At 50.4% G+C, this 23,519-nt stretch overlaps 1 protein-coding gene across 1 annotated transcript; it reads left to right on the top strand.

Moving 5' to 3' along the window:
* Positions 1-223: 223 nt before the first annotated feature.
* GEN1 (GEN1 structure-specific endonuclease) lies at positions 224-23,241 on the top strand. The gene is made up of 12 exons (XM_078593393.1): positions 224-445; positions 1,306-1,492; positions 2,939-3,115; positions 3,815-3,925; positions 5,551-5,624; positions 6,615-6,734; positions 7,642-7,678; positions 9,694-9,774; positions 11,049-11,179; positions 14,023-14,084; positions 15,387-15,539; positions 16,458-23,241. The coding sequence occupies exons 1-12, from the start codon at positions 285-287 to the stop codon at positions 19,193-19,195; spliced, it is 4,032 nt and encodes a 1,343-aa protein (XP_078449519.1). The 5' UTR covers positions 224-284; the 3' UTR covers positions 19,196-23,241.
* Positions 23,242-23,519: the final 278 nt, after the last annotated feature.

The following is a 23,519-nucleotide window of genomic DNA, read 5'->3' as shown; positions in this document are numbered from 1 at the left end:
GAACCGCAGATTTCTGACTCCTGCCCACGGTGAACTGGAGTTCCATGATCCGGGGTCGCCAACCAAAAATAACAAGAAGAGTATTTTTCTTCGAATTTGGTTTAAAAAATAACTCTAAATCAAGAGCCGCAATGTAGTCCTTAAAGAGCCACATGCGGCTCCCATGTGATGATCAAGGAATCATCGGTGCTTCCCTGGCTGTCCCGAGGGCTCATTGTTGTTGTTGGTGCTGGGCCCCAGCAGTGTGGTTGTTGTGGCCGTGCAGGTTGTGGTCGGCGTGAGCGATGGGCGTCACGGACCTGTGGACGGTGCTGTCCCCCGTGCGGGAGCGCGTACCGCTGAGCGCGCTGGCGGGGCTCACGATCGCCGTGGACCTCGCCGTGTGGGTGTGCGAGGCCCAGTCCGTCAAGGGCATGGCCAACAGCGTCAAGCGGCCACACCTGCGGTGAGAGGCCCAGTGTTTGATACCCACCCAGCCTCACCGAATCTAAACCTTTTTTGTTTTTATATCTACCAGGTAAGGCCCACTGAGCTATGTAGCTCTTTTTCAGAAGCTACCCGGCCACAAATGATAGCTCAACGAAGTGGCTTATCATCACGTGGAAATTTATAGCAGCCAAATACTTTAAACGCATGATGTTGATTCTAAATGTGGAGGGGAAAACATGAGGATCCGGAGAAAAATCCACGCGACCATGGGGAGAACATGCAAACTCCAAATATACAGGCGTAAGGGTCGGGATTAAACCCACAACCTGTAAACCAGGAGAAGTATTTAACATCTCACCACCGAGGCGCCCAAGTACGAATCACTGCTCACAGAATCAAACCTCGCTCACCCCCATCCCGGTCACCCCCACCACATTCACTCCAGCCCCACTCACTCTTGTCTCACTCGTCCCCATCTCATTCATCCGTGTTTCACTCTCCCCTCCGCCTCACTGAATCCCACCACACTTTGTGTTGAAGCCCCTAGTCAACCTTCACACAGGGTAAGGTAGCTCGGTTTTTCATTGCTGTTTCCTCCAGCAATCCGTGCTGTCAACTCCCCATCCATCTTTAAGTCCTGACACAAGAGCTTCTTTCTTTCCTCTGCCTAGGACTCACTGACTCTCTCTATAAAATATTTATCCCAACTGTGTCAATAAAGCATCATGAGATATCGCATTCAGACGCTATAAAAATTCAAATGTTAATATACGTTCCCTTGTATAGTTTCACGATATTTTCCAAGCATCTGTGAGGTGCTCGTGAATAATGGATCCATGATACCGTTACGAGGTGACTCTTGCTTGTGTCGCGCAGGAACCTGTTTTTCCGCGTGTCGCTGCTGTGTCGCCTGGGCCTGCGTCTTGTGTTTGTGGTGGAGGGAGATGCGCCCGCGCTCAAGGCCGGCACGATGGCCCAGCGCAACGAGGCCCGCTTCGGGCCCAGCGCCAGGGTCTGCCGCGGCAAAGCAAACCGCGCACAGCTCAGGGCGACCCTCAAGGAGGTGGGAGCCGGAGTCAACTGGGTTCCTTCGAGTTCAAATTAAATGATTTTACATTTGATTTTCACGCCATTCTTATAGCGCAAGGCTGTCACGCTTTGCCCTGTGTTTCACAGATGCCTTGGTGATAGTAGTTTCGCAGTCAGGAGCAATGTTGTTACTTGGCTTTACCCAGTTAATTCATTTGAGGGTGGTTTTTCCAATTTGACCGTTATATCGTCATAAGTCACAGGATATTTAACATGCACTGTGAATCAGACGGCACAAATGGCATTTCAAAAGCAACATATCGAGTTTTTTATTTTGTATGTTGAGTTTTGAGAAGCCATTCGATGACGTCTGGGGTCGAATATTGGATTCTGTTTGTGCCTCCTGCAAAAGCGCGTGCGATTGGGCAGTGATCGGTGAGTTGAGTGATGGCGTGCACTTCACCACAGTCGCAATTTGCTGACACCTTAATTCACCAATTTATGGAGATTTGCATTGCCTCTTAATAGCGAGCGGAGCGTGGACCGCTAAGATGCAGCAGCCGGCACAGTGGGGAGCACTGATCGTGCCTCTGCCAGTGATCTCAGTCAGCCAACCCATGGCACCTGGGTCTCCCGTGACCTGTCAGCGAGCCTTTGACACTTCATGTGGCCTCAAAGTGCACCTAACCTGGGACAGCCACTGTGGTGATACCACCACCACTTATTGGCAAACGGCAGCTGTTGTTTTTGTTGTGTAACTGTGTGTGTGGGTCCCAGTGCAACGGTTAGTGGTAGTGAAACGGTTAGCACGCTCCCCTACGAACCCAGCGACATGAGTTCGATTCCCGCTTGCGGCCAACACCAGTGACGACTTCTGAACCGATCCTGAGTTACGATGGCCCGACTTACGATATTTTGATCTTACGATGGCGATAGCGATACGACAAAATTGTAAAATATTTTAAATTTCGCGCGGCAGGCAAACGCAGCAGTGTACGAGGTATGATACTGTACGTTGGGACGCTGCCGGGATGTACGCATCTCCCGCGTTTTTATTAAATTGCAGTTCATATAGGTAGGTTAAGAATTTACCTTTTTTTTACTTTACATTTTACTGTGCAATACAGTATTGTAATTAATAAATACATACAGTATATAGTTTATACAGTACGGTACTGTAAATTGCTCTGTTTTCTAAATTATCACCATTCTCTAAGACTCCTGAGTAGGCGAGGCCATCTTCGACTTATGATATTTTTGACTTAGGATGGGGTCGTTGTAACGCATCTCCATCGTAAGTAGAGGACTACCTGTACCTGATGTGTAAACATTGGCACTGGGGAGACAAAAGCAGCCCGGCATGGTGCTGGCCACCCACCCCCTTGTGTGCCGTTCCGGCCTTCATAGGTACTCACCAACAGCATTTTCTCTGAAAGTGTGTTAAAGCTATACGAGGGATCTTTGTGTTTGTGGTTATCAGTGCTGTGAGCTGCTGTCCTCGTTGGGCCTGCCGTGCCTGCAAGCCGCGGGAGAGGGCGAGGCTCTGTGTGCGGCGCTCGACGCGGCCGGGCTAGTGCACGGCTGCTTCACTGATGACGGCGACGCCTTCTTGTATGGCGCCCGCACCGTCTACCGTGGCCTCGCCGTGAGCGACCAGGTACCCACCTACACCACAATCAACACTGCCACCAGCACGACACCGCCACCACCAACACCATCACCACGAACACCACCACCACCAACACCATCACCACGGACACCGCCTCCATGACACCGTCACCACAAACATGACACCACTACCAACACCGCCACCAACGCCGCCAGCACGACACCACCATCACGACACCGCCACCAACATCACACCAACACCATCACCACCAACAATGCTACCAACACCACCGCGACACCAACGCGACACCACCATCACCAACAACACCGCCACCATGACACCGTCACCACGACACCGCCACCACCAAAATCGCCACTGCCATCACCAACACTGCCACCACCAATGCCACCACCAACACCACCAAAACCACCATCAACAGCCCATAGCACCCTCAATGGCATCCCTGCCAGGAGACACAATTGCATAACATGGGGGTGCTATTTAACTTGATTTTCAAGACAACATTCATCCATCCACAGCAATGTAGAGGTCTAAATCTGCTCCTGTAATGAAACAACTTCTACACGGTGCTTATGTTTTATCTCATGGAGATATAGGGTGGGTTTATTGTCGTGTGTGTGTGGGCGCATGACGTGGGCATATTGTTTGCACGGTGTGTGATGTGGCATCGCGTGTGTTTTATTTCTTGGGGAAACTGGTGATCATCGCCTCGTTGTTCCGTATCAGGACCCCCACGTGGAGCGCTACTGCGTGGACAGGATACGGAGGGAGCTCGGTCTGGATCGCGATGCTCTCATCGGTCTCGCTGTGCTTCTCGGCTGTGACTACCTGCCCAAGGTGCCCGTGTGCGCGTGTAGGCACGCGCCTCCACATGCCTGTTTTTAAGCACGCGTACGTACCAATGGTGTAGCGTGGCTGGCATGAGCCCTGGTGCAAGGTATAAAGAAGCTCCTTGGAGACGTCCATTTTGTAGAAGTTGAGCTTTATTTCTAACTTCACATATTTACAATTCCTAGTGTAACAACCGCCACACTCATCATTACTACGGCTATCTCCAGCCCCGTTTCCATCAAGTTAGTTCTCGAACAGTCTGCCTCGATGCCATCAACCTTGGTCGTCGATTAGTCCCCAAGCGTGGGCCTCACTCCCCCTCATATACTCACTAGGCCCCGCCCCTATCGGACAGTGCCCCCCCCACCACTCTACTGCAACACGTGTGTCCTTTATTATATAATGATTACAGTGCCTTCCGGCCACCTGTTTCAAATTATCTCAACGTGTGCCCTCGAGCACTTTCTCTGTACACGTGCCGAAGGTGCATTTCACACGACGTACACATGGCCCAGTCATCTTGGTGTCACATGAGCAGTTTACCTGACACAGCCACAAGACTGCAGAACTTGAAATTGCCAGCCCTCTTCCCGAGTCCCAATAATCTGTCGCCATCCTAGGAAAATGGCGACACTGCCAGGCACTGCCAGGTCCTCCGGCAAAGCGCCAGCGCTTGCCCCTACCATCTCATTTATTTGTAGTCGGTGCCTGGGCACGTCTGACCCATGGGCCGCAGTGTTGTTCTCCTTAACCTGCGCTACATTCTCTTATCTACGTGGGCTTCTTTCTATCTCTCGGTAGAATCTAAAGCGTGCATCTCGCCTCGCTACTTTGGACACTTTTCTCTGTTCACATTCACATATCCTGGGGGATCGTACTGTTTCCAGAAGTCGCACACTCAAAAGTAAGCCCTATCCTTTAAAGTGTGGAAAACGGGAAAGCTCCTGGACCGGTTGTGCAACTGATGACATCATCATCGAGGCAGGACCAGTTTATAGGTAAAAAAACGACCGGATTTGTTCACTTAAGGTTCACGCAGAACTTCAACTTTTCGATCGTGGAACGTTCTGCTGAGGTGACGGCATGCTTAGGAATGTGTGTGTGTGTATGGTCAACCTCAAAGTGCAGAGCGGTGGTGTAGCGGTCAACACGCTGCGCTACGAATCCAATATTATAATTTAATAAAATGACAAGCCGTCATTAAGAAAGCCCCTAGGCTAAAAACACTGCAATATGTAAGTATGTTGAACTTATATTGCACCGTACGTGCAATAGACATGCAGGTATTTTTGTTGTGTGCTTGTGTGTGCATGGAGAGACGGTAGTGGGGAGCGGTAGTGTAGTTGTGAGTGCACTGCGCTACGAACGTTGCAGCCCAAGTTCGCTTCTCGTTCTTGGCCAACACCAGTGACGATTATCTAAACTTTTTCCTGAGCCTCTCCTAGGTTGGCTCAGCCTCAAACGAGTACCTGGTTGGGTGTGTAAACATAACCACTAAGAGACAAAAGGGCCGGGTGTGGTGCTGGCCACCCACTCCCTCGTGTGTGGCGCCGGCCTTCAGAGGTGCTGTCCACTCACACCACTTGCCCCAAGTTTGTTAAGGCTATACGGACGATCTTTGTCTTTGCCAGGGCGTGAAGGGCATTGGCAAGGAGCTGGCTCTCAAGCTCATTCACTCGCTGCAAGGCGAGAGTCTTCTGAACAGGTCGAGCACCGAGTGTGAGCGTGAGACGGACACGCTGAGGGCATGCGCGCGCGCACATGTGTTTAGCCGGGGAGGCGCAGTAACAAGTTGAATCACACCCTGCGGTACGTTGTGGTGACAGGAGTTTGAAATACAGTCGTCTCCTTATCGCTCTTCTATTGCTACTATCACGGTTCCTGTTCCCATTATCCTTGCTAATTGGTTGCTCCACCCATGTTGAGGACTTGGTCTACCAGACTGTGTCATCTTATGCACCACACTCTGTCCAAAGACCACTGCAGGTCATAACAACACACCCGCTCACACACTCACCACTCTCACCACACTGCCTCTAACTCCGCGTCTTCCCCCGTTAACAATCGTTTTGTCTCACATTTAGGCAACATTGGCTGGGTGAATCCGCGTGCGCTCGGCACATATATGGCCAGGGATTCACACTCGAAAAGCTCAGGGACTTCGCAAGATAAATTGTTGCTCCACAGTTGCAAATTCACGCAGAGTTGCCCCCCACATGTACGCAACGGTATATGTGTGCTCGCTAACAGCACTTGCCCCAACAGTCTGTTAAGGCTATATGGGAGATCTCCGTAAATGTATAGGTGTGTGTGTGTAAATGCGTGCTAGTTGTCAAACATGCCCCATTTCACATGCAAATTCACAAACAGAGGTCAGAAACGATGTAGATAAAAGCTCTTCAAACTACGGCTCCTGGACACGTTTAATCCGGCCCAGGGTGACGCTCAAACTCACTCTTAAAAACGGCCTGCCAGTGACTCGAAAATTAAATAAATAAAGTGAATCGCCTCACCCTGCAATTGGCTTCTTACAGTAACAGAAGTGACTGAGGCACGTCAATGTGTCATTGCACCCCCTCGAGGTATTGAAATTCCCATTGGTCCCTTAGCGAGGACAAGGTTCCACTGGTACCCTGGCACATCAAGCGACATCCTCTGCCGCTGCTGAGTGCCTCTGTGCCGTCACACCCGCCAGGTTTCGCGCATGGAGGAAGGGTCCCTCGAGCGGAGCGCACCGCCCGGAAGACGGCGAGGGTCACTGGCGGCAGCGGCACTGCACGCAGGAGGCCGCCGCCGCCGAGTCGGCCGTCAGGAGGTACCGCACGTCGGCTGCTACCGAGCGGGCCCCGTCTGCCTTAGCGCCGGGCGACGTAAAGCGACCGCGCGACAACACCGAAATCGAAGGGCGTCTGTTATATAAGTGTAATGGTTCGATACAGGCGCTCACACTCGTGTGGAGGCAACACTTTATTGAACAACTGCAACACAACTGCAACACACCCTACACATAAGGTGGTGACCACCGTCCTACTCTCGCTAACACTCGGGTACTACTTGGCGTGGCAAAGCCAGGAGGGCTTCTGCTTGGCCACGATGACTGGAGGCTACTTTCTTGAGAGTCTTCATGAGACGGCTTCATCCCAGGCACCAACAGCCCAGCTCTCTGCGCTGACCCCCCTTATGAGCCTCTGGCGTGGCCGGCCACACCCTGGCCACGCCCCCCTTCTCGAACCCACGAGAAGGCTCCACTCCCCCACCACGTGGCCCCCAGGGTCCCCCAGGGCCCCTGGCCCCCTCCTGGATCCGGTCACGTGCCCAGCCGGGGTCACTCGGAGCGCCACGGCCTGACACAACCCCCGTGGCACCCATCAATAGCCTCCATACCGAACAGGCAGTGACGTCACGTGTACAGACCCAACAGCAGTGACGTCATGTGTATACAGACCCAATACAGTAGTGACGTCACTACATAAGTAAATAGTTTCACCCCGGAAAGTCTGGAGGTGGAACACCCCCATTGCGCGGGCGTCCACTACGGTGTGTGAAGATCAACCACTGCGGATGTCGATGTCGGTGTCGTATTATGTACGTTGAACTTCTTTTGCACCGGACGTAGCCAGCCGTGCTAATCGGAGGTGCGGGAAAAGTATTATTAAAAGGTATACAGATATAATATAAAGGCAGATATCAAGATGACAATCCCGGTGGATGCTGTGTTGCAGGAAGGCGCTGGAGTGCCCCGGCTTCCCGCATGAGGACGTGAGTAACGACGGCCGAGCAGATCGTGCGAGCGGAAGCTGTGTGCGCTTACAACGAGACTGCACCAGCACCAGCACTCCCCATGCCCCCACGTCTCCCATTGGCCGTGCTCTAAGCGGCTTATAGCCCCAAGAGGACGACCACGGTGGAGATTCATGTTATTTATTTGCATCGATATTTATCTTTATTTACACTGGATGAATCTGATGAGCTGTGAAGCAATTTTTTCACGGATATCAGCGGCCAGGGCCCAATGAGCTGTTAAGCTCTAATTCATGGGCATGCTATAGGCGTCGTGCACATTGGGCAAATTGAGATCGGTGAGATGGACGGTAGCAGCACTGGGCTGATTAACCAAGAGACAGTCTAATAAGAACCAGTGAACTTTCAATAAGGGTTAGCATCAATGGCATTGCACGAAGAACCGATGAAGATCATTTCTTGAACATTGTTTTACAAAAGAAATTGAAGAACACGTGAGCGGAGGGTGCTCTCATGGTGGTGCAGTGTGCGTGTCACAGCGCGATGCAATGCCAGTTCACAAATCTCGTGGTGGTGCAGTGCGCGTGTCACAGCGCGATTCAATGCCAGTTCACGAATCCGTGTGGCGGAGCAATACGGAAATCTCTCTTACCCCGCCGTGTTGCGGCAGAGCGGGCGGCTCGCTATCGGAAGGTTCCAAGTTTGCGTCCCGCTTGTCGGCGGACTCGTCATTTCTCTAGGATTGATCAAAATGAGGACCACTTAGTGGAGAAGTCGATGCTTCGTTTGAGCAGGAAATTACTTTGCTGAGTTTCACATGAGGTGCCTAAGCCAAACCAAGTCGCATACCAGACTCCCAAGATTCAATGTAATTTCCCTAGAATCAGAGAGCCAAACTCAGACATTGTATAAGTACAGTAGTTCCTGGCAAAAAGTTTTTAATCCGTTCCACGAAAATTACTGTTAACCGAAATAACTTAATAGAAAACAGAAAACACAATATGAACAAATCCAGTCGAGGTCTAAACGGTCATAAATGGGCACTGATGATTGGCTCAAGCATGCTCAGCCCACTTAAGAGTATTCGGATTGGCCGAAATTGGCACCAGCATGCATAACGTAAACATACCGTTAATCAAAATGCTAACGTTAGTCGAAACCATGGAGTCCCTAAGGGAGGCGAAAATGTTCACCGAAAAAAACGTTAACCGATGTCACTTAACCAAGGGACTACTGTAATAGGGAACACGTCTTGCGCCAATCTGAACTGCTGCCTTGTTTAGCATTGGAGGCCTCTGGTGAAATTACACGGGTCTTGTGATGGTTACTTTTGAGCTATGAACATGTGATCATTCATGATGTGACATTTTATGGTTTTGCATTACGAGGGATTCATTGAAATTAGCATCCTATCCATTGTTGATCAAAGTCAGTGGGCTTTGGGTGAGCATGACAACAGAGTAGCAGCCAATGGTCACTGCTTCGCGTGCTTTCAGATGCGCTTCTGCGGCCGTCTGGAACACTCTTCCTTCCGATATTAGGAAGCCACTGGAGTTGTGCACTTTTAAATCTCGATTTAAAACTAATTTTTTTCCAACTTCTTTTTGTGTTTAGTTTGTTGTCCTTCCCCTGCACCTCCGATTAGCACGGTTGGCTACGTATAGTGCAAAATAAATTCAACATTTGCACGTATATACCCAAGAGTACGTCCATCTGGAAAAATGGAACGATCACATCGGATCATTTGGAGGCGATGGGTAGATTATGGAATCGTGAGACTTTCAAGGATAGAGATGGCTTGGGAAGACCTTTATCCACCAGTGAATTGACTGCAAGGATTCAAGAATATGAATCCTTGCAGTCACGAAAGCTTCAAATCTAGAATTGATTATGGTTGATGATTAAAAAATTATACTACTTCCGGTTGTGGATGAAGTTGTAGCCCTGACCTGTGACCCCGTCGCTGCTCTTCATTGTCGTGAACCAGCCTTGAGAAGTCCATGAGCGCGTGTGTTTGTGTGTGCCTGTTACAGGTGATCGCTGAGTTCCGGAGCCACAAGGATAAGCTGCCATTGCAGCTGCAATGGAGTCGGCCCAACCTGCAGAAAGTGGTGGTGAGTGCAGCGATTGTTTCCTATAAACATTTGTCTCTTGTTATGGAACCACCGTGTAGTACAGACATCACCAGCACCACGTCCCACGACATTGTGGACGACCAGCAACCACGGACCACAGCATGGTAACCACTCTTTTAGAGTGTGATGGAGGTTGCAGTGATATCAGAGTGATGATTCTACAGCCCAGTGTTCGAATACTTCTGGATGAAGCCCTCCCCACGCAGTGTCGGTCAGAGGAGTTGTTTGACCGTGTACCTCACCGTGCTGGTCACTGCGGGTTGGTGAAGAGGCGAGTGGCCCAGCTCCAGTTTAGATATCGCTTGCCACTGATGTTAGCTGTGGCTGGGAATCGAACTCGGATTGCCTACACAGCTGGACCTTGGGAATGAGTCGTGATTCCCAGCCAGCAGCTGTCAAATGTTTAAGGTGCTTCTTTGCAGTGACACAGCTGACACATACACGTGCGCGCGCACATACATGCGTGTAAACGGAGGAAATTGATGGATTCTCCAAGTTTCCTCTAGAATGTGGCCTGTGGTTTGGTGGCTTGGTCATATAACTCTTAAACTAAAGCTTCTTTCTTTTTTTACCAGATAAGGCCCACTGAGAAATGTAGCACTTTTTCAGAAGTGACCTGGCCACACGTGATTGCTCAACGAAGTAGCGCTTACCGTGTGGAAATGTAATGCAACCAAATCCTCTAAACGTACGTTTCGAAATGTGGAGCGAAAAACCGGAGGACCTAGAGAAAAATCCACGCGACCACGAGGAGAACACGCAAACTGAAATATACAGGCATCAAGGTCGGGATCGAACCCACAGCCTCCTGCATACCAGGCAAGGTAGTTAACATCTTGCCACTGTGGCGCTGGTAGAAGGTTGAACATTTTAATGACGGTCGCAGGTTTTCTCGAAACTCCAGGGTCATTAAAATGAGTACACGTTTTGTTTCGTAGGTTCACAGTGGTTGTCCTATGGAAAGACTTGACCACACTGAGAATGTGGAATTTACACCACTGCTCTAGGAATGTAAATGGGAGATGAACACCGCCTCAATGCTCATTGAGCGAGAAGGCACTCTTGACTTGAGCGTGCCCTGGAGGAAGTGCTGGCGGAGTGTTTAATGCACTGCACCGTGAATCCCGGCGACCTTAACCCTGGGGCGTCGGAGCAATGCGGCATCGGTGCCGATTCAGCTTTGGTTCAGAGGTTCGTGAAGACAAATTAATCCGAGAGTGTCTCCCCACCGCCGCCCGTGATCGGTGAGGCAGGACGTGGTGGAAAGGAAACTGGAGTGGCCACCGCACTACACCTGCCATAAGCTGCTGCTGCTGCTCGCGACCTACGATCTGCAGGAGTGCGTCGCTGGACACCGCTCCAAGTGGCACCTCCAGCCCGTGCGGTAATTGGGGGTCACGGTCCCGATTGATAATACAACCCTGGACACCGAAGCTAAGCCAAATTTTCATAACTGACCGCATTAGCATAATCGCATACATTTTCATAAATTAATACGATTACCCCCATAATTTATAATTACATAGATTAGCATAATTTCCAATAGTTACACATTTTCCCAATCCTCTTTTTTTTAAATAAATTTTTAAAAACCCGACATATACAACAACGGGCACTCGTCATCACGCCGGACCCTGTCCCACTTCCTTATTAATTTATTCTTATTTTATAGTTGCACTCGTTTACCCAGGAAAGCCTCACAAGACCCTTTTTCAAGAGTGTCCTGCTAGGTTTTCACAGTTGGGGTGACACTTGCTATGCCTTTCCCAATCTGGTAATTTGCAAATAATTCTTCGAATTTGTATCGTGATTCTAGCATCTACCACTTATTCAGATGTCATCACAAGGTCTGTTACGTTCACTATGAATCAGGCAGCATGTATAGTACGGTTAATACACACGGCAGTATTAACCAGGGTGGACTCTGGGTTTTTTAACCTCTACCGGTGGGCCATGCCACAGCCCCCAAAAGTGGCGTCCTCACAACGCAGGGCTGGTTCCGGGGTGTCAGGCCCCAATGTAACAGATTTCTTAACAAAACGGCTTCACTTCAAAAGGAGACCAGATTTAGCCCGCTTACCACTCATGATATGACATCAAGTTTCTTCAGTCCCGCACACTGTCTCTTTCCACCCAGCCGTAGACATTGGTACAGCACAAGTTGTCGATCGGCAGGGGTTGGGTAAAGTGTAGTGCTGTTAAATGAAGACACACACTACGTGGTTGGAGGCAATCCGTTTATTAACACTTCAAACTAGATTCTAAGCTTTCGTGACTGCAGGGGAGTATTCTTTGGTTCTTTCGGTAAAGTCATGTAGAAATAAATTGAATTAAATTCGATTGCAACACAAGCAACCATCATCAGGTACAAATGTATGAGAAAACAAACATAGTAAACTTGGAAACATAATGCAAAACAACACAGAGAGTCGGCCAACAAAACAGTCAACACCCTACCTGGTTGATTACGTTCTTCCAAAGATTTCTCAATTTGAGAGAGAGACAAAACATAGACACGGAGACACACAGACAGACACACAAGCAGAGAGAGACTCACACAGAGACACACAGACAGACACACACACAGGCACACAGAAAGATAACGTCTCTGTGTCGAGGCCTTAAATAGAGAGAGCATATATTCTTGGTTCTTTCGGTAAAGTCACGTAGAAGGGAAATAATAAAATAATATATTAATCTTCTTTTATTATTTCCCTTCTACGTGACCAAGAATATGAATCCCTGCAGTCACGAATGCTTTAAATCAAGATTTTAGAGAGAGAATATTAACTTAATTAGGACCTTTATGGAGCTGGTTCTATAATTGGTGTAGACGTCTTTGTCATTACGTAACCCCCTATACACGAGGCTATTGAAGCTCCACGACCCCACGACGTGACCCGACTCGCCGAACGTCACCCACTCAATCGACCCTCGATCATCTCCGCGCTCCCCTTTTTATTACACGCTTTTATTTAACTCACTCTGTCTGTTGTTGTCGTATCCTCAAATCTTGTAACTCAATTTTAACCCACTTCCCAATGTGGTATCGACTGCAAACTTGGTATACTCATGTCATACTGATGACAATACCATATTCTATCATTAAAATAAATTAACGATCTTTTTTCACGCTTTCTATGAACTCACTCTGTCTGTTGTTGTCGTATCCTCAAATCTTGTAACTCAATTTTAACCCACTTCCCAATGTGGTATCGACTGCAAACTTGGTATACTTATGTCATTCATTTTTACATGTTATGTTTTGGCTTGGGTCTAATTGTCCACGCTCAACTGACGTTGGCTGTAAATCACCACGGCCCCTTACATTATGGCAAGCTTTGCGGCCACTTCCTGGAGTCGTGGAGTTCTGCCATTACGAGTAGGGTACATTTCATTAAAGCGTGTTTAAAAAAAAAGTATTTTTAAATATTACTTATATCCTCTTGCGCGCTCTATCCCCCTAGTGGCGGATTTACCGTAATTACAAAAGTGTGGGGTACTCCAGGGAGGTCCACATCTTGTTGTATCGCATGAGACGTATATGTATGTATGTATGTTGAACTTTTTTCGCACTGTACATAGTGCGGAGGAAAAACAACAAACTGAACATTAAAAGTACATAGGTCCAGTGGCTTCCTAATATCTGAAGAGCGTTCCAAACAACAGCAGAAGCGCATCTGAAAGAGCCCAATGCAGTGACCGTCTTTGTTTAACAGATATCCAAAAGCTGCTGCGAGGATGATCGTCCGCCTTTTGGCGTCCTCTGGTAGAGCACCAATTGGGTTGAGGCTCAAAAGAAAGCCGTCCCTTGATGTGGACCAAAGACAATGCATATATTATCATAGTATGTTTTTTGTTTGCATTTTGACTGCAAGTATTGTGGTTAATGCAGACATGAATCCTTGAAAAAAAGGTTTCAGTTTTGTTGCCAGAAAAAAGGGGAAAAACACTATTATTATTATGATGACCGGAGTTTGTGCGATGGTTTATGCTCCTTAACGAGATCAGCAACGTATTGTGGTTCTTTCGTGGCAAGCACTTTGTGTGTTCATTCAACAACCGGAAGCCAATGCAGCTCAGTGAGCACTGGACGGACATGGTTGGATCTTGCAGTACCCATCACGACACGTGCCAAAGAACTTTGTACACGCAGACGTCCCGTAGTGAGTTGTGAGTTGCAATAATCGAGATGATGTGTAAAGCTGCATTTATTTTCTGTTGTAGGATTGTGAAGACGTGCGTGCGCGCGGGGGCTCCCTGCTTCGAGGTGGAGTGGGAGAAGCCAGGTGAGCACTCGCTGAGGGCGGCACTTACTGAGGGCAACAATAAGTTGGGGGGCAACACGAGGGCTGTGCATCACTGGGGGCAGCACGCGATGAGAGCAACAACAACCGCCGTTCACCGCTAAGTGGCGCTGACGTCACCACGGCGTTTGTACCAGGCTAGGTGCACCTTGAGGCCACATGAAGTGTCGAAGAACCGCTGGCAGGAGGTCAAGGGACAGACGCAGGTGCCATGGGTTGGCGTACTGGGAAGGCTGGCAATGACAGCGGCACATCACACACACCCACCTCGTGGAGACCTACGTTGGCACTGAGTGTCCAAGTCTGCCTCAGCATTTTCTCTCCCAGGATGTCTTTTTGTTAAAGCATGTATTTGAATTAGCTTTGACATGTAATAGTTTTAAAGCCATAATGTCAGCTGGGACACTCCATCCGACAGGCTCTTAAACAAATGCCAATCGTCCCTCTCCATTATAACTGCTTGCCCTGCGACTATTATCGGAAAGGCAGCCACTTTTTAGAATGATGGAGTTCCACACTTTCCATCTCACCTAAGGCTAACAGTGTATTTATTTCCGTCAATCTGTCTCCAGTTCAGCAGAACTCGATCCTTGTATGTATGATGTTCGTACTTTACCGCACACAGCAAGGCCTGTGTGCACCAAACTCTGCTAACACGGCGACGCGAACTGTAGCCGTGGTGCAGGACAGACGATGCTGCATATGGTCGAAAACCGGCCGCCAACCAACCTGTGATCTTCAGGACGACGCTGCATTCTGCAAATGATGAAGCCGTTGCCTGGCTTGGCGGAACACACACGCTGATAAACAATAATAATAATAGGGATTTGTAATGTGCAATTTAGCACACGTGCACGTATTTAAAATGAGAAAATACCTGTGTTGGGAGCAGAGCCGACACCTTTGTGCGTGCGTGTGTTGGCATGAGTGGCAGTGTAGCAGTTAGCGCACTGCGCTAGGAAATCGGTAATCCAAGTTTGACTCTTGCTCACAACCAACACCAATGATGATTATCTGAATCGATCGTGGGCTTCCCTAGGTGGACTCGACCTGAAATAATTGCCTGGTGCGATTTGTAAAGATCGCCACTAGGGAGACAAAAGTGGCCGTGCGTGATTCTAGCCACACTACACACCTGTGTGCCGTTCTGGCCTTCATGGGTGTTGCTCGCTAACAGCCTTGCCCAATCAGCACGGTTTGTTATGTACGGTGTGAAAGAAGTTCCACATACGTACATACATACAAGGATACACGGGGGGTCTTTGTCTCTGTTGGCATGAGCAGATGGGTTTGTGAGTGAGGCGGGCAAGGCGGCCGAGCCTCTGGTGACGGTGGAGCGGCGCGACCTCGTGCTCGCCGCTCTCCCTCCGCTCGTCGCTGAGTTCCAGGAGAAGCTCGACCGAGCCCAGGAGCAGAAACGGAGAGCAAAAGCCAACGGTGCGACACGGCACCGCCACGCGCGCACCACGACTCGCCCCCCGGCGTCATTGATTTCACCTCGACGGCCAATAGAGCTGTGGCGTATATTCTGGGACGCGGGATATCGTCAGGTTTCACGCGCACGCTATGCGGCGCTTGGGTGAACGCAGAGGGCAGTTCAGGAAATCCCATTGTACCGCGCTACTCACCCGTGTCTGTGCTCTTCGCCCGCACGGACCATTGTGGTGAAGTATGGTCAAATAACCCCCGCGACCTGCGCGGTGGGACGCCCTAATCCAGCAGTGGATTGACCGAAGGGCTGAATGTGCATATGGCATATCAAATAATACAGCCGCTGGATTTGCGTAGGCAGATTGCAATGCCCTGGCTTAATATCAACCAGGTCTGCCCGGGTCAGTGACCCATAAAATATAAAATATTTATCTACCCAACACACCACGTCCAGTATGTCTGTGGCTACTATTCAGGTGCCTACTGCAGTCTGCCAGCGACCTGGAATATATTCGGTGAGATATTAAGCCGCGGTTATATACCTTATAGCACAGTGACAGCGAGTAGGGCACGCCCCGTGTGATGTGCGTCTGTGTTGTGCATCGTTCAGGGAGCGGTAGTGCAGTGCTACGAACACGGCGACCCGAGTTCAATTCCCGCTCACGACCAATAACAGTGGAGAATATCTGAACCGGTCCTGGGCCTTACCTAGGTCAACTCGGCCTTAAATGAGTACGGAATCTGGTGCGGTGTGTAAAACATGAGCACTGGGGAGACAAAGGCAACAGCGGGTATGGTGTTGACCACCCACCCTCTCGTGCGCCACGCCGACCTTAATAGGTGCTCGCTAACATAACTTGCCCCAACAGTCTGTTAAAGGCTATACGCTGGATCTTTGTCTTTGGTGGGCATTGTGTCCTGAAGGGAGGAAACGTGGCGGAGTGAAGCCCGCGCCTTTGCCGGCCCTGCAGGCCGGACCCCCGGGCGACGACAGCACTCCTCACTGTGACGGGGAGCAGCTGACCGCACATCATCACGATCCTTGCCATCCTCACCGCCCAACGCCCACATCGCACCATCGTCCTGCAGAAGGCGGCGACTTCTCAGGAGCGGCCAGCACAAGGCCCGGCACTCTGGCCTCGGTCGAAGAACTCGGCACGGCAAGAAGAAACGTCGTCGGTGCTCACAATTCCCTCAATGCGGACATTCTTTTGCCCGCGGTGAAATGCGTGGATGGAGGATACGGACAGCAGCAGCAGTTGGAGACATCAACAGAGTACAGCACTCAAAGACACGACGGCTGCAGGAGGAATGGCGCCACCCAGAGTCTGGATACTCTAATGCGGACGAGCGACGGTGGCGGCTTTGGCAACGGTGGTGTTGGCGGGGCCACGTGCGGCATCGCGAGGCTGCACTCCCTGCTCGAGGAGCTGCACCTGAGCGACGTCGAGTGGAGCAGCAGTTCTATGTGCCCCACCCCGCCGGCGACGCAGCCCCTGCCCGCGGTGCGGAACGAGGGCCCTCCGCTGCCCCGCGGGGTTCTCGACGAAGGCCTTGACGAGGAAGGCCCTTGCCCAGAAACTCCAACGGGAGCCGCGACGGTGCGGCTGGGAGTGGCTTCTCAGCGCTGCGGCAGCAGCACTTCTCAATTCACGACGAGTACTGCAAGCTGCTCCGCACAACAACGTGGCGGTGATAGAAGCAGTGATCCTGACAGAGTTGGGAGTGAGCAGCGTGTTGTGCCAGGCGCATCATGCAGTAGTGGAATTCCCCATATAAGCGTAGCCAGCGAGGTTCGTTCTAAATGTCGCGTGGCTGAAAGTCGAGCCTCCAAAGTTGACGTTAAGGTTTATACACCCAGTCCCACCCAGCTCTCGCTACGGGACAGAGTCTTGCTCAAAATCTTCATGGAGAAGAATCAATTGGTGAGGTCAGGTACATCTCCCAAGCCTTCCCAGAGCTCTGTTGAGTTTATGTATTCCCTGAAATGTAAATCTCCCAACGGTTCACAACTCCAGGCTTCCCACCCCCCAATTGCGGGCCAGAATAAGGCAGCTTCTGCTTCTGAAAACGAGTTAGGCACTGTTAAAAGTATTGGCATCAGGCGCGAGAATACACAAACACCTCCTGACACACTACACAAAACAGTTGAAACACTTTCTGAGCATGACGCAAAGCCAGGAGTCGGGGCTGGTGCTAATCTGAGGGGTGTGTTGATCGGCAAGGGAGCGAGACATGCTACGGAGGCGCCGGTTGACCTAAGCGACAGTGAGCTGGATCTACTGGTGGCTGAGAAGATTAAATCGCTCACTGGGAAGATGCGTTCTCACTCCGATTCGGCGGTCAAGCATCATCGAACGAATGCTTCTCGGAAACCATGCGGCGTGAGCACTGCTCGCCATGCCAGCGACAGTGGTGCCGTGGACTCTGAGCGTGTGGCGGCACGAGCCAGGGAACGGTCTCGGAGGGTATTCCAGTGTTCGTCCTCCTCGGACGAGGTCAGTGATTTGGAAGAAATGGTAGAAATGAGAGGTTACGGTGTCACCAAGTCGAAAAGCCAACGTCTGCCGAGCGATTTGCAGAAAAATCCCATGGGCCGCCCTGTGCGTAACACGAGTTTTAAAAGCGTGGCACAATCCGCAACGCACGGAAGTTTTGCTACGAGTCGTGGAGGAATCGGGGTCGCTCATGACGTCAGTCATCCATCTGCCGGACTCAGTAATACGGTGATGCCTGCGTCACCAATTGCTGAGCAGCGCAAGCAGAAAGCTGTTGCGTCCTGTGATCCCGGAGCCCACCCGGAACGGGTGCCGGCAACAACGAGTCCCGGCCCCAATCATCATCCACCCCATGACATCTCTCCATGGGCATCACCTACTGAAGCTGGAGGCATTCTCCACCCAGCGACAGGAGACGATGACGACGATGAGGGACCTTCCTGTGCCCCAAGCGACGGTGGTGGCAAAGCGGGGAGCCTCTGGCCAGAGGGAAACCTGAACGGTGTTTTTATCGATGTAACTGATAATACAATTTCCACAGACAGTTCAGATGAGAATGGGTATCTGCGACGAGCTCATGGCCAACAGTGGAACACGTGCAGCTCTGGATCCCGTGCGCCTGTGGACCCAGATGTGGTCTTTGACAACTCGTCATCATGTATAGAGAACACCGATTTGATCGCGAACGGCCCTAAACAGATTAATTTATGTAAACGCAATACTGACATCTCCAAAATAGGCCGTCTTGTTTCGAAATCAGCCTCAGAAATCGGTGCCCCCCGTACACTTATGTTGGGAGCCCGGTTTGCCGATGTGAAACCCAAGCAGGCTCCAGTAAAGTGTCTGGGCCCAGACAGAAAGCCGGTGAGAGGTATCGACATGAGGGGACAGACCCAGGGCGGGACAGCGGCGGTGGCAGTGGTGCAGGGAAGAACAGGAGACCGCGTGAGCTCCGTGGCCTCACAGAGGGGGGCGGCGCAGACGAGGCGTGGGGAGGTGAGAGGGGACCCAAGGGTAGGGCCCCAGGAGCGGTGGGCAGCCCAGGAGAGGGTGGTAGTAGAACCGGAGAAGGTGATCGTGATTAGCGACGGCTCGGACGTCTCCCTTACGGAGAGCCCGCAGCCACTGGCTCAGCGCGTGGCGCTACGGCTCCGGGTGCCGTAAGGACTCGAACGGCCGGAGTGTTTTAAATGATGCTGTACCTTTTGGATAAAGAGTCGGTTTGTCCGTGAAATTTCTAGTCAGGCCCCTCGTACCCGTGATATGTAGTCTTGAATTGTGCCATAGGTCGGTCTTTTTATTCCTGTTTTTTTTTCCTAAAATTTTGCTGTATAATGAGACATATCTTGAGATGTTGTAACATTAGGTGGAGAATCAATGCAGAGACCTCGCAAAGCAGTGCAACCCCTTTGTGTTAGAGAAACGGCCCACAGAACCGGATATATAACGAACGCTGAGATCCCTTCACGTGACCGCTGGTCCGCGTAATAGGGGGCAGCACTTTCCCACCCGCTCTGCCACTGACAGGAGTATTCATCACATGCAAGTCAAACGGATGTTTTTAATGCCTAGACATGTATATTGAACTTCACCGTACGTCGCGAACCTTGCTAATCGTAGGTGCAGTTAAACCTGATTTATTGTTCCACGCAATTCCAATGAAGTCATTTGCAGGCATTTATTTTTGCATTGGGGAGTTTGGCCAAGACCAGAGAACCCAGAGACGATCCATGCAGAACATGGGGAAGAACATACAAACTCCACACAGGAAGGTGCCCAATTTGTAAATCAAACCCAGGCCATTCTTGCTGTAATGTCTTCCCCGAGTCTGGGTGATCAAAGTCATAATGGCTGTGTCACTGGGTCAGCAATGGTTAAGTGCTGGATTCAATCCCTAATTCTAGGTGACTTAAGTTGCTCAGAATGACCCTGTCAGAACAAAATCCAACACAAGTGTTGGGTTCAAATCCTGGCTCTGGGATGTCTTAATACGGTAGATATATAATGGCCACGTCGGATGCCGAGACTCCACTGATCAAGGGCCGAGTTTCAAGTCGTGAGTCTGGGTGGATCAACAAGTTCACAATGGCCATATCTTGAGACTGAGCTCGCAACCACAATTTGCCTGCGGTGGTGGCGCACGCCTGTAATCCAAGGGTTGGTGGATCCAGTGCCGGATTAAGCTAGTGCGGGTCCTGTAGTATATGTTATGAAGGGGCCCTAAATTAAAAAAACACGGAAATATTAAAACACATACATTTTTAACTTGCATAGTAAATTGTATTTTTTCATTTGCGATACAGCCAGATAATACGACAAATCGCTAACATTAAACACCCCGTCGTTTATAAAAGTTGAAGGCGGTATAGTACTATAGTAATAGAGCAAGTGCAGAATCACTGAACCGGAATTGACAACTTGAAAGCATTTAGCGCGGGGCCCTTGAAAGTGCGGGGCCTGTAGCATTATGTAGCTACTTTTGCTACTGGGATAATCCGGCACTGGGTGGATCACGCAACTGCTGTGAAAATCGCTACCAGTGGGTGTCGGGGAGCTTCCGTAGTACCTTGGCCTTCCAACAGGAGATTACAGATCAATGTGGACTAATCCCAAATTGGGATACAGTGTTGCTTCCTCGCATGCGTGGTTTTCTCCATTTCACCTTAATATATGGAGGACCGCAGAGCTTTGGCGGGAATTTGCTGCCCTCCCGCTCGCCTGCGTTTTCTCCTCGCATCTCTGAGTCGTCCTCTCTTCGTTACGAGTTGAAATTATTATACGGTATTTATATTGCCTCGTGAATGCTAACGCTAAAAAAATAAAACATTAACAAGTCACGTGGTAAGTGATTGTTTTGAATCACTAGGCAACAGCTGTTAATGCAATCTTCGGCGAGATTTGATAAACGTTAATGTTTCACTCATTAAGGCTAATTAAGACAAGAATAATGATTTTAAAATCAATTACCATTCACACTGATGATGAGTAAGTTATATTCAATGGCAGTCGACCTCCAGGCTGAGCCTGGAACGTGCTGCAATGGGCGACCATCTGGCACCACAGGTGCTATAGGCTGTGCTGGGGGCTACGCTGCGGAGAGTTCAGCAAGTTTCATTGTTGTACTGCACTATGCCCCCTCGGTCCATGCTCCCCAACTTTTCCAACAATGTGTAATAAGAGCCTATGTCCGGCTCACGTGGTGATCGGCTCTGCTGGTCCTACTTTACAGCCAATGGGGGGAGAGCCTGGGAGCATGGCCCTGGCGTGATCAAGGGGTGCCAGCTAGGGTGATTGGTTCTGCTGGTCTTGGCCTCAGCCAATGGGAAGACAAGTCAGGGGCGTGGTCCCGGGAGTTGATGGGGAATCTAGAAGATTGAGCGCAGGCTACCAAGGATTGGCTTGAGCGTACCACGTGGCCCAGGCATTAAATAAGGGGAGAGATGAACGACACGTGGTCAGACGAAGAACGAAGGAACAGAGAGGCCACGCGCGAGCGGGACTCCGAGTGCCATGTGGTGGTGCGTCTCTTGTGGTCTGTCTGCCCACTTCCCGTTGCCTGCCAGCAGCGGAGAGTACTTGTGAATTGGAATAAATTAAAGGACCGATTCCACAAGTCGTCTCCAAGAGTATTATTACAAATGTACTGACCAGCGTGAAGTATGGTCAAACAACCCTCACAACCGGCACGGCGTAAGGAGGGCCCTTATCATCCAGCAGTGGATTGACAGTGATGTGCGTGTGTATGCCCTTGCATTCCATGTGTGTGTTCAGTTATGGATGTAGAGTAAGTATGAATAATAGGAAGTCCCTCAGAGGTGCATTCGCTTGGCGGGAATCCACTCGTGCCGCGCGATAACAAGGGGGAGCTGCCGTTTCGTTACATACAAAAATCAGTTGCGTTTTACATTTGAGATTCATGCAAAATACAGGGTGCTTAAAAAAAATGGTAACACTTAAATGGGACTATCGTTTTTGATGTGTAGTGAGTCCAACTGAGTAGCAGACGTTCTTTAGAGGCAACACATTTATTTGTAACATCAACACGTAACACAAAGGGGTAACTGCCCCTTCACCAGATACAGCCTAGGGTGGTGGCCACCCAGCTAACTACACTATACGGAGGAGTTACAGCGACAAAGGGTTTCACCCTCACTCGGGTCCCGACCACGTGTTGATGCTTGTAGAGCTTCAGCTTGTAGAATGCAGCGACCCCGTCCCTCTCAGGGACCCACCTTATATCCTCCCGGGTCGGGGCGGCTCCGCCCTTGGCCCCGCCCACCTCGAGCGTTCTAGCTCTCTCTCAAGAGAGCTCTCCCCGGACAAGTGATCACCCCCTAGCCCCCCACCTGGGGGCCTCTCTGTGGACACTCCGGATCACGTGTCTACGGGGTCAACCAGAGTGCCATGACCCGGGGCAACCCTGGCCCTGGGCTGACACTCTCCAACTCCCCCTTGTGGGAGCCTGCACTACACGCTGTGCGTGGTGCCCGCGCTATCCCAGCGCACACCATGCCCCGCTGGGGCGGGTGCTACACCTGTCTACGGGGTGTACCCGATGACAGTGCATCGCGCACCATGGCCCTCTCGGGCCGGCACCATACAGTGACATCCCTGATGTCACTACAGATGGATAAAAGAACGAATAATGCACTGTAACATGATAACAAATGTATGTTAATAGCTTCAAAAAGTCAGTTTCCACTTGTTCGCCATCATTGTCAACGCATAGCTGGAATCTTCCCCAGGTGGTCTCCAGAGCCTGGAGGCACATTTCTTCTGGTTTTGTTGCAAATTTCTCTGAAGTGTTTCTTTGAAGCATCCTGTATTAGCTAAACATCGCAACACTGCAAACAAAAAAAATGTCCTTGCAAATCGCTCGCCAGGAATCACAGCAGCAATAGCAACCGCAGCATCGCTCTCCGTCACCTACTGCGATGATAACTCGGCAGGACCCTCCTGAGAGGAGAGGAGAGCCTTGACTCCGTGAGCCTTTCCCCGGGGTACACAAAGCGGCGTTCCGCCTGTAGCCGCGGTGGAATCCGCGGTCCGTGCGCGGCTTGTTTTGGTCTGAAAAACTTCTTCGTAAAGGGGATTTGTAAACGCAATACGTTCGTGATACTTGATTGATGTTGGGAGTTCTTGTTGTATGTATGTATGTTGAACTTCTTTCACACCGTACGCAGCCAACCGTGCTAATCGGAGGTGCGGGGACATGGGGGTAGGAGATACGGAGGGGGCATGGGGGCAGGAGATACGGGGACAGGGAGTCTTTCACAAATACAATTATAATTCTCATTCCCCACATCACTTTTATATAGTTGCTGGCCCAAAACGTAATGCGGCCAGCAACAAACAGCACAATAAAAGTTGTAATTGACACGAGTCAACGTGTGTCTTGGGATAAGAAGCGATGAAAGGGAATTCCCCAGTGGAGCAGTGAGGTTCAAGCAGGAAGAGAAGTGAGGTGATCTCCAGTGTGGTGAGTAGG

Source organism: Lampetra planeri, chromosome 4 (genome assembly GCF_965212315.1).
Source record: "Lampetra planeri chromosome 4, kcLamPlan1.2.h2, whole genome shotgun sequence".
Classification (NCBI taxonomy): Eukaryota; Metazoa; Chordata; class Hyperoartia; order Petromyzontiformes; family Petromyzontidae; genus Lampetra; species Lampetra planeri.
The sequence above is the reverse complement of the archived record's forward strand: the minus strand, read 5'-3'. Positions and strand labels throughout refer to the sequence as shown.

Coding starts and splice junctions, on each gene's coding strand:
- GEN1 (XM_078593393.1), top strand. CDS start 285: ATGGGCGTCACGGACCTGTGGACGGTGCTGTCCCCCGTGCGGGAGCGC. Junction 9,775..11,048: donor CCAACCTGCAGAAAGTGGTG/GTGAGTGCAGCG, acceptor TCGGTGAGGCAG/GACGTGGTGGAAAGGAAACT. Junction 14,085..15,386: donor GGTGGAGTGGGAGAAGCCAG/GTGAGCACTCGC, acceptor TGGCATGAGCAG/ATGGGTTTGTGAGTGAGGCG.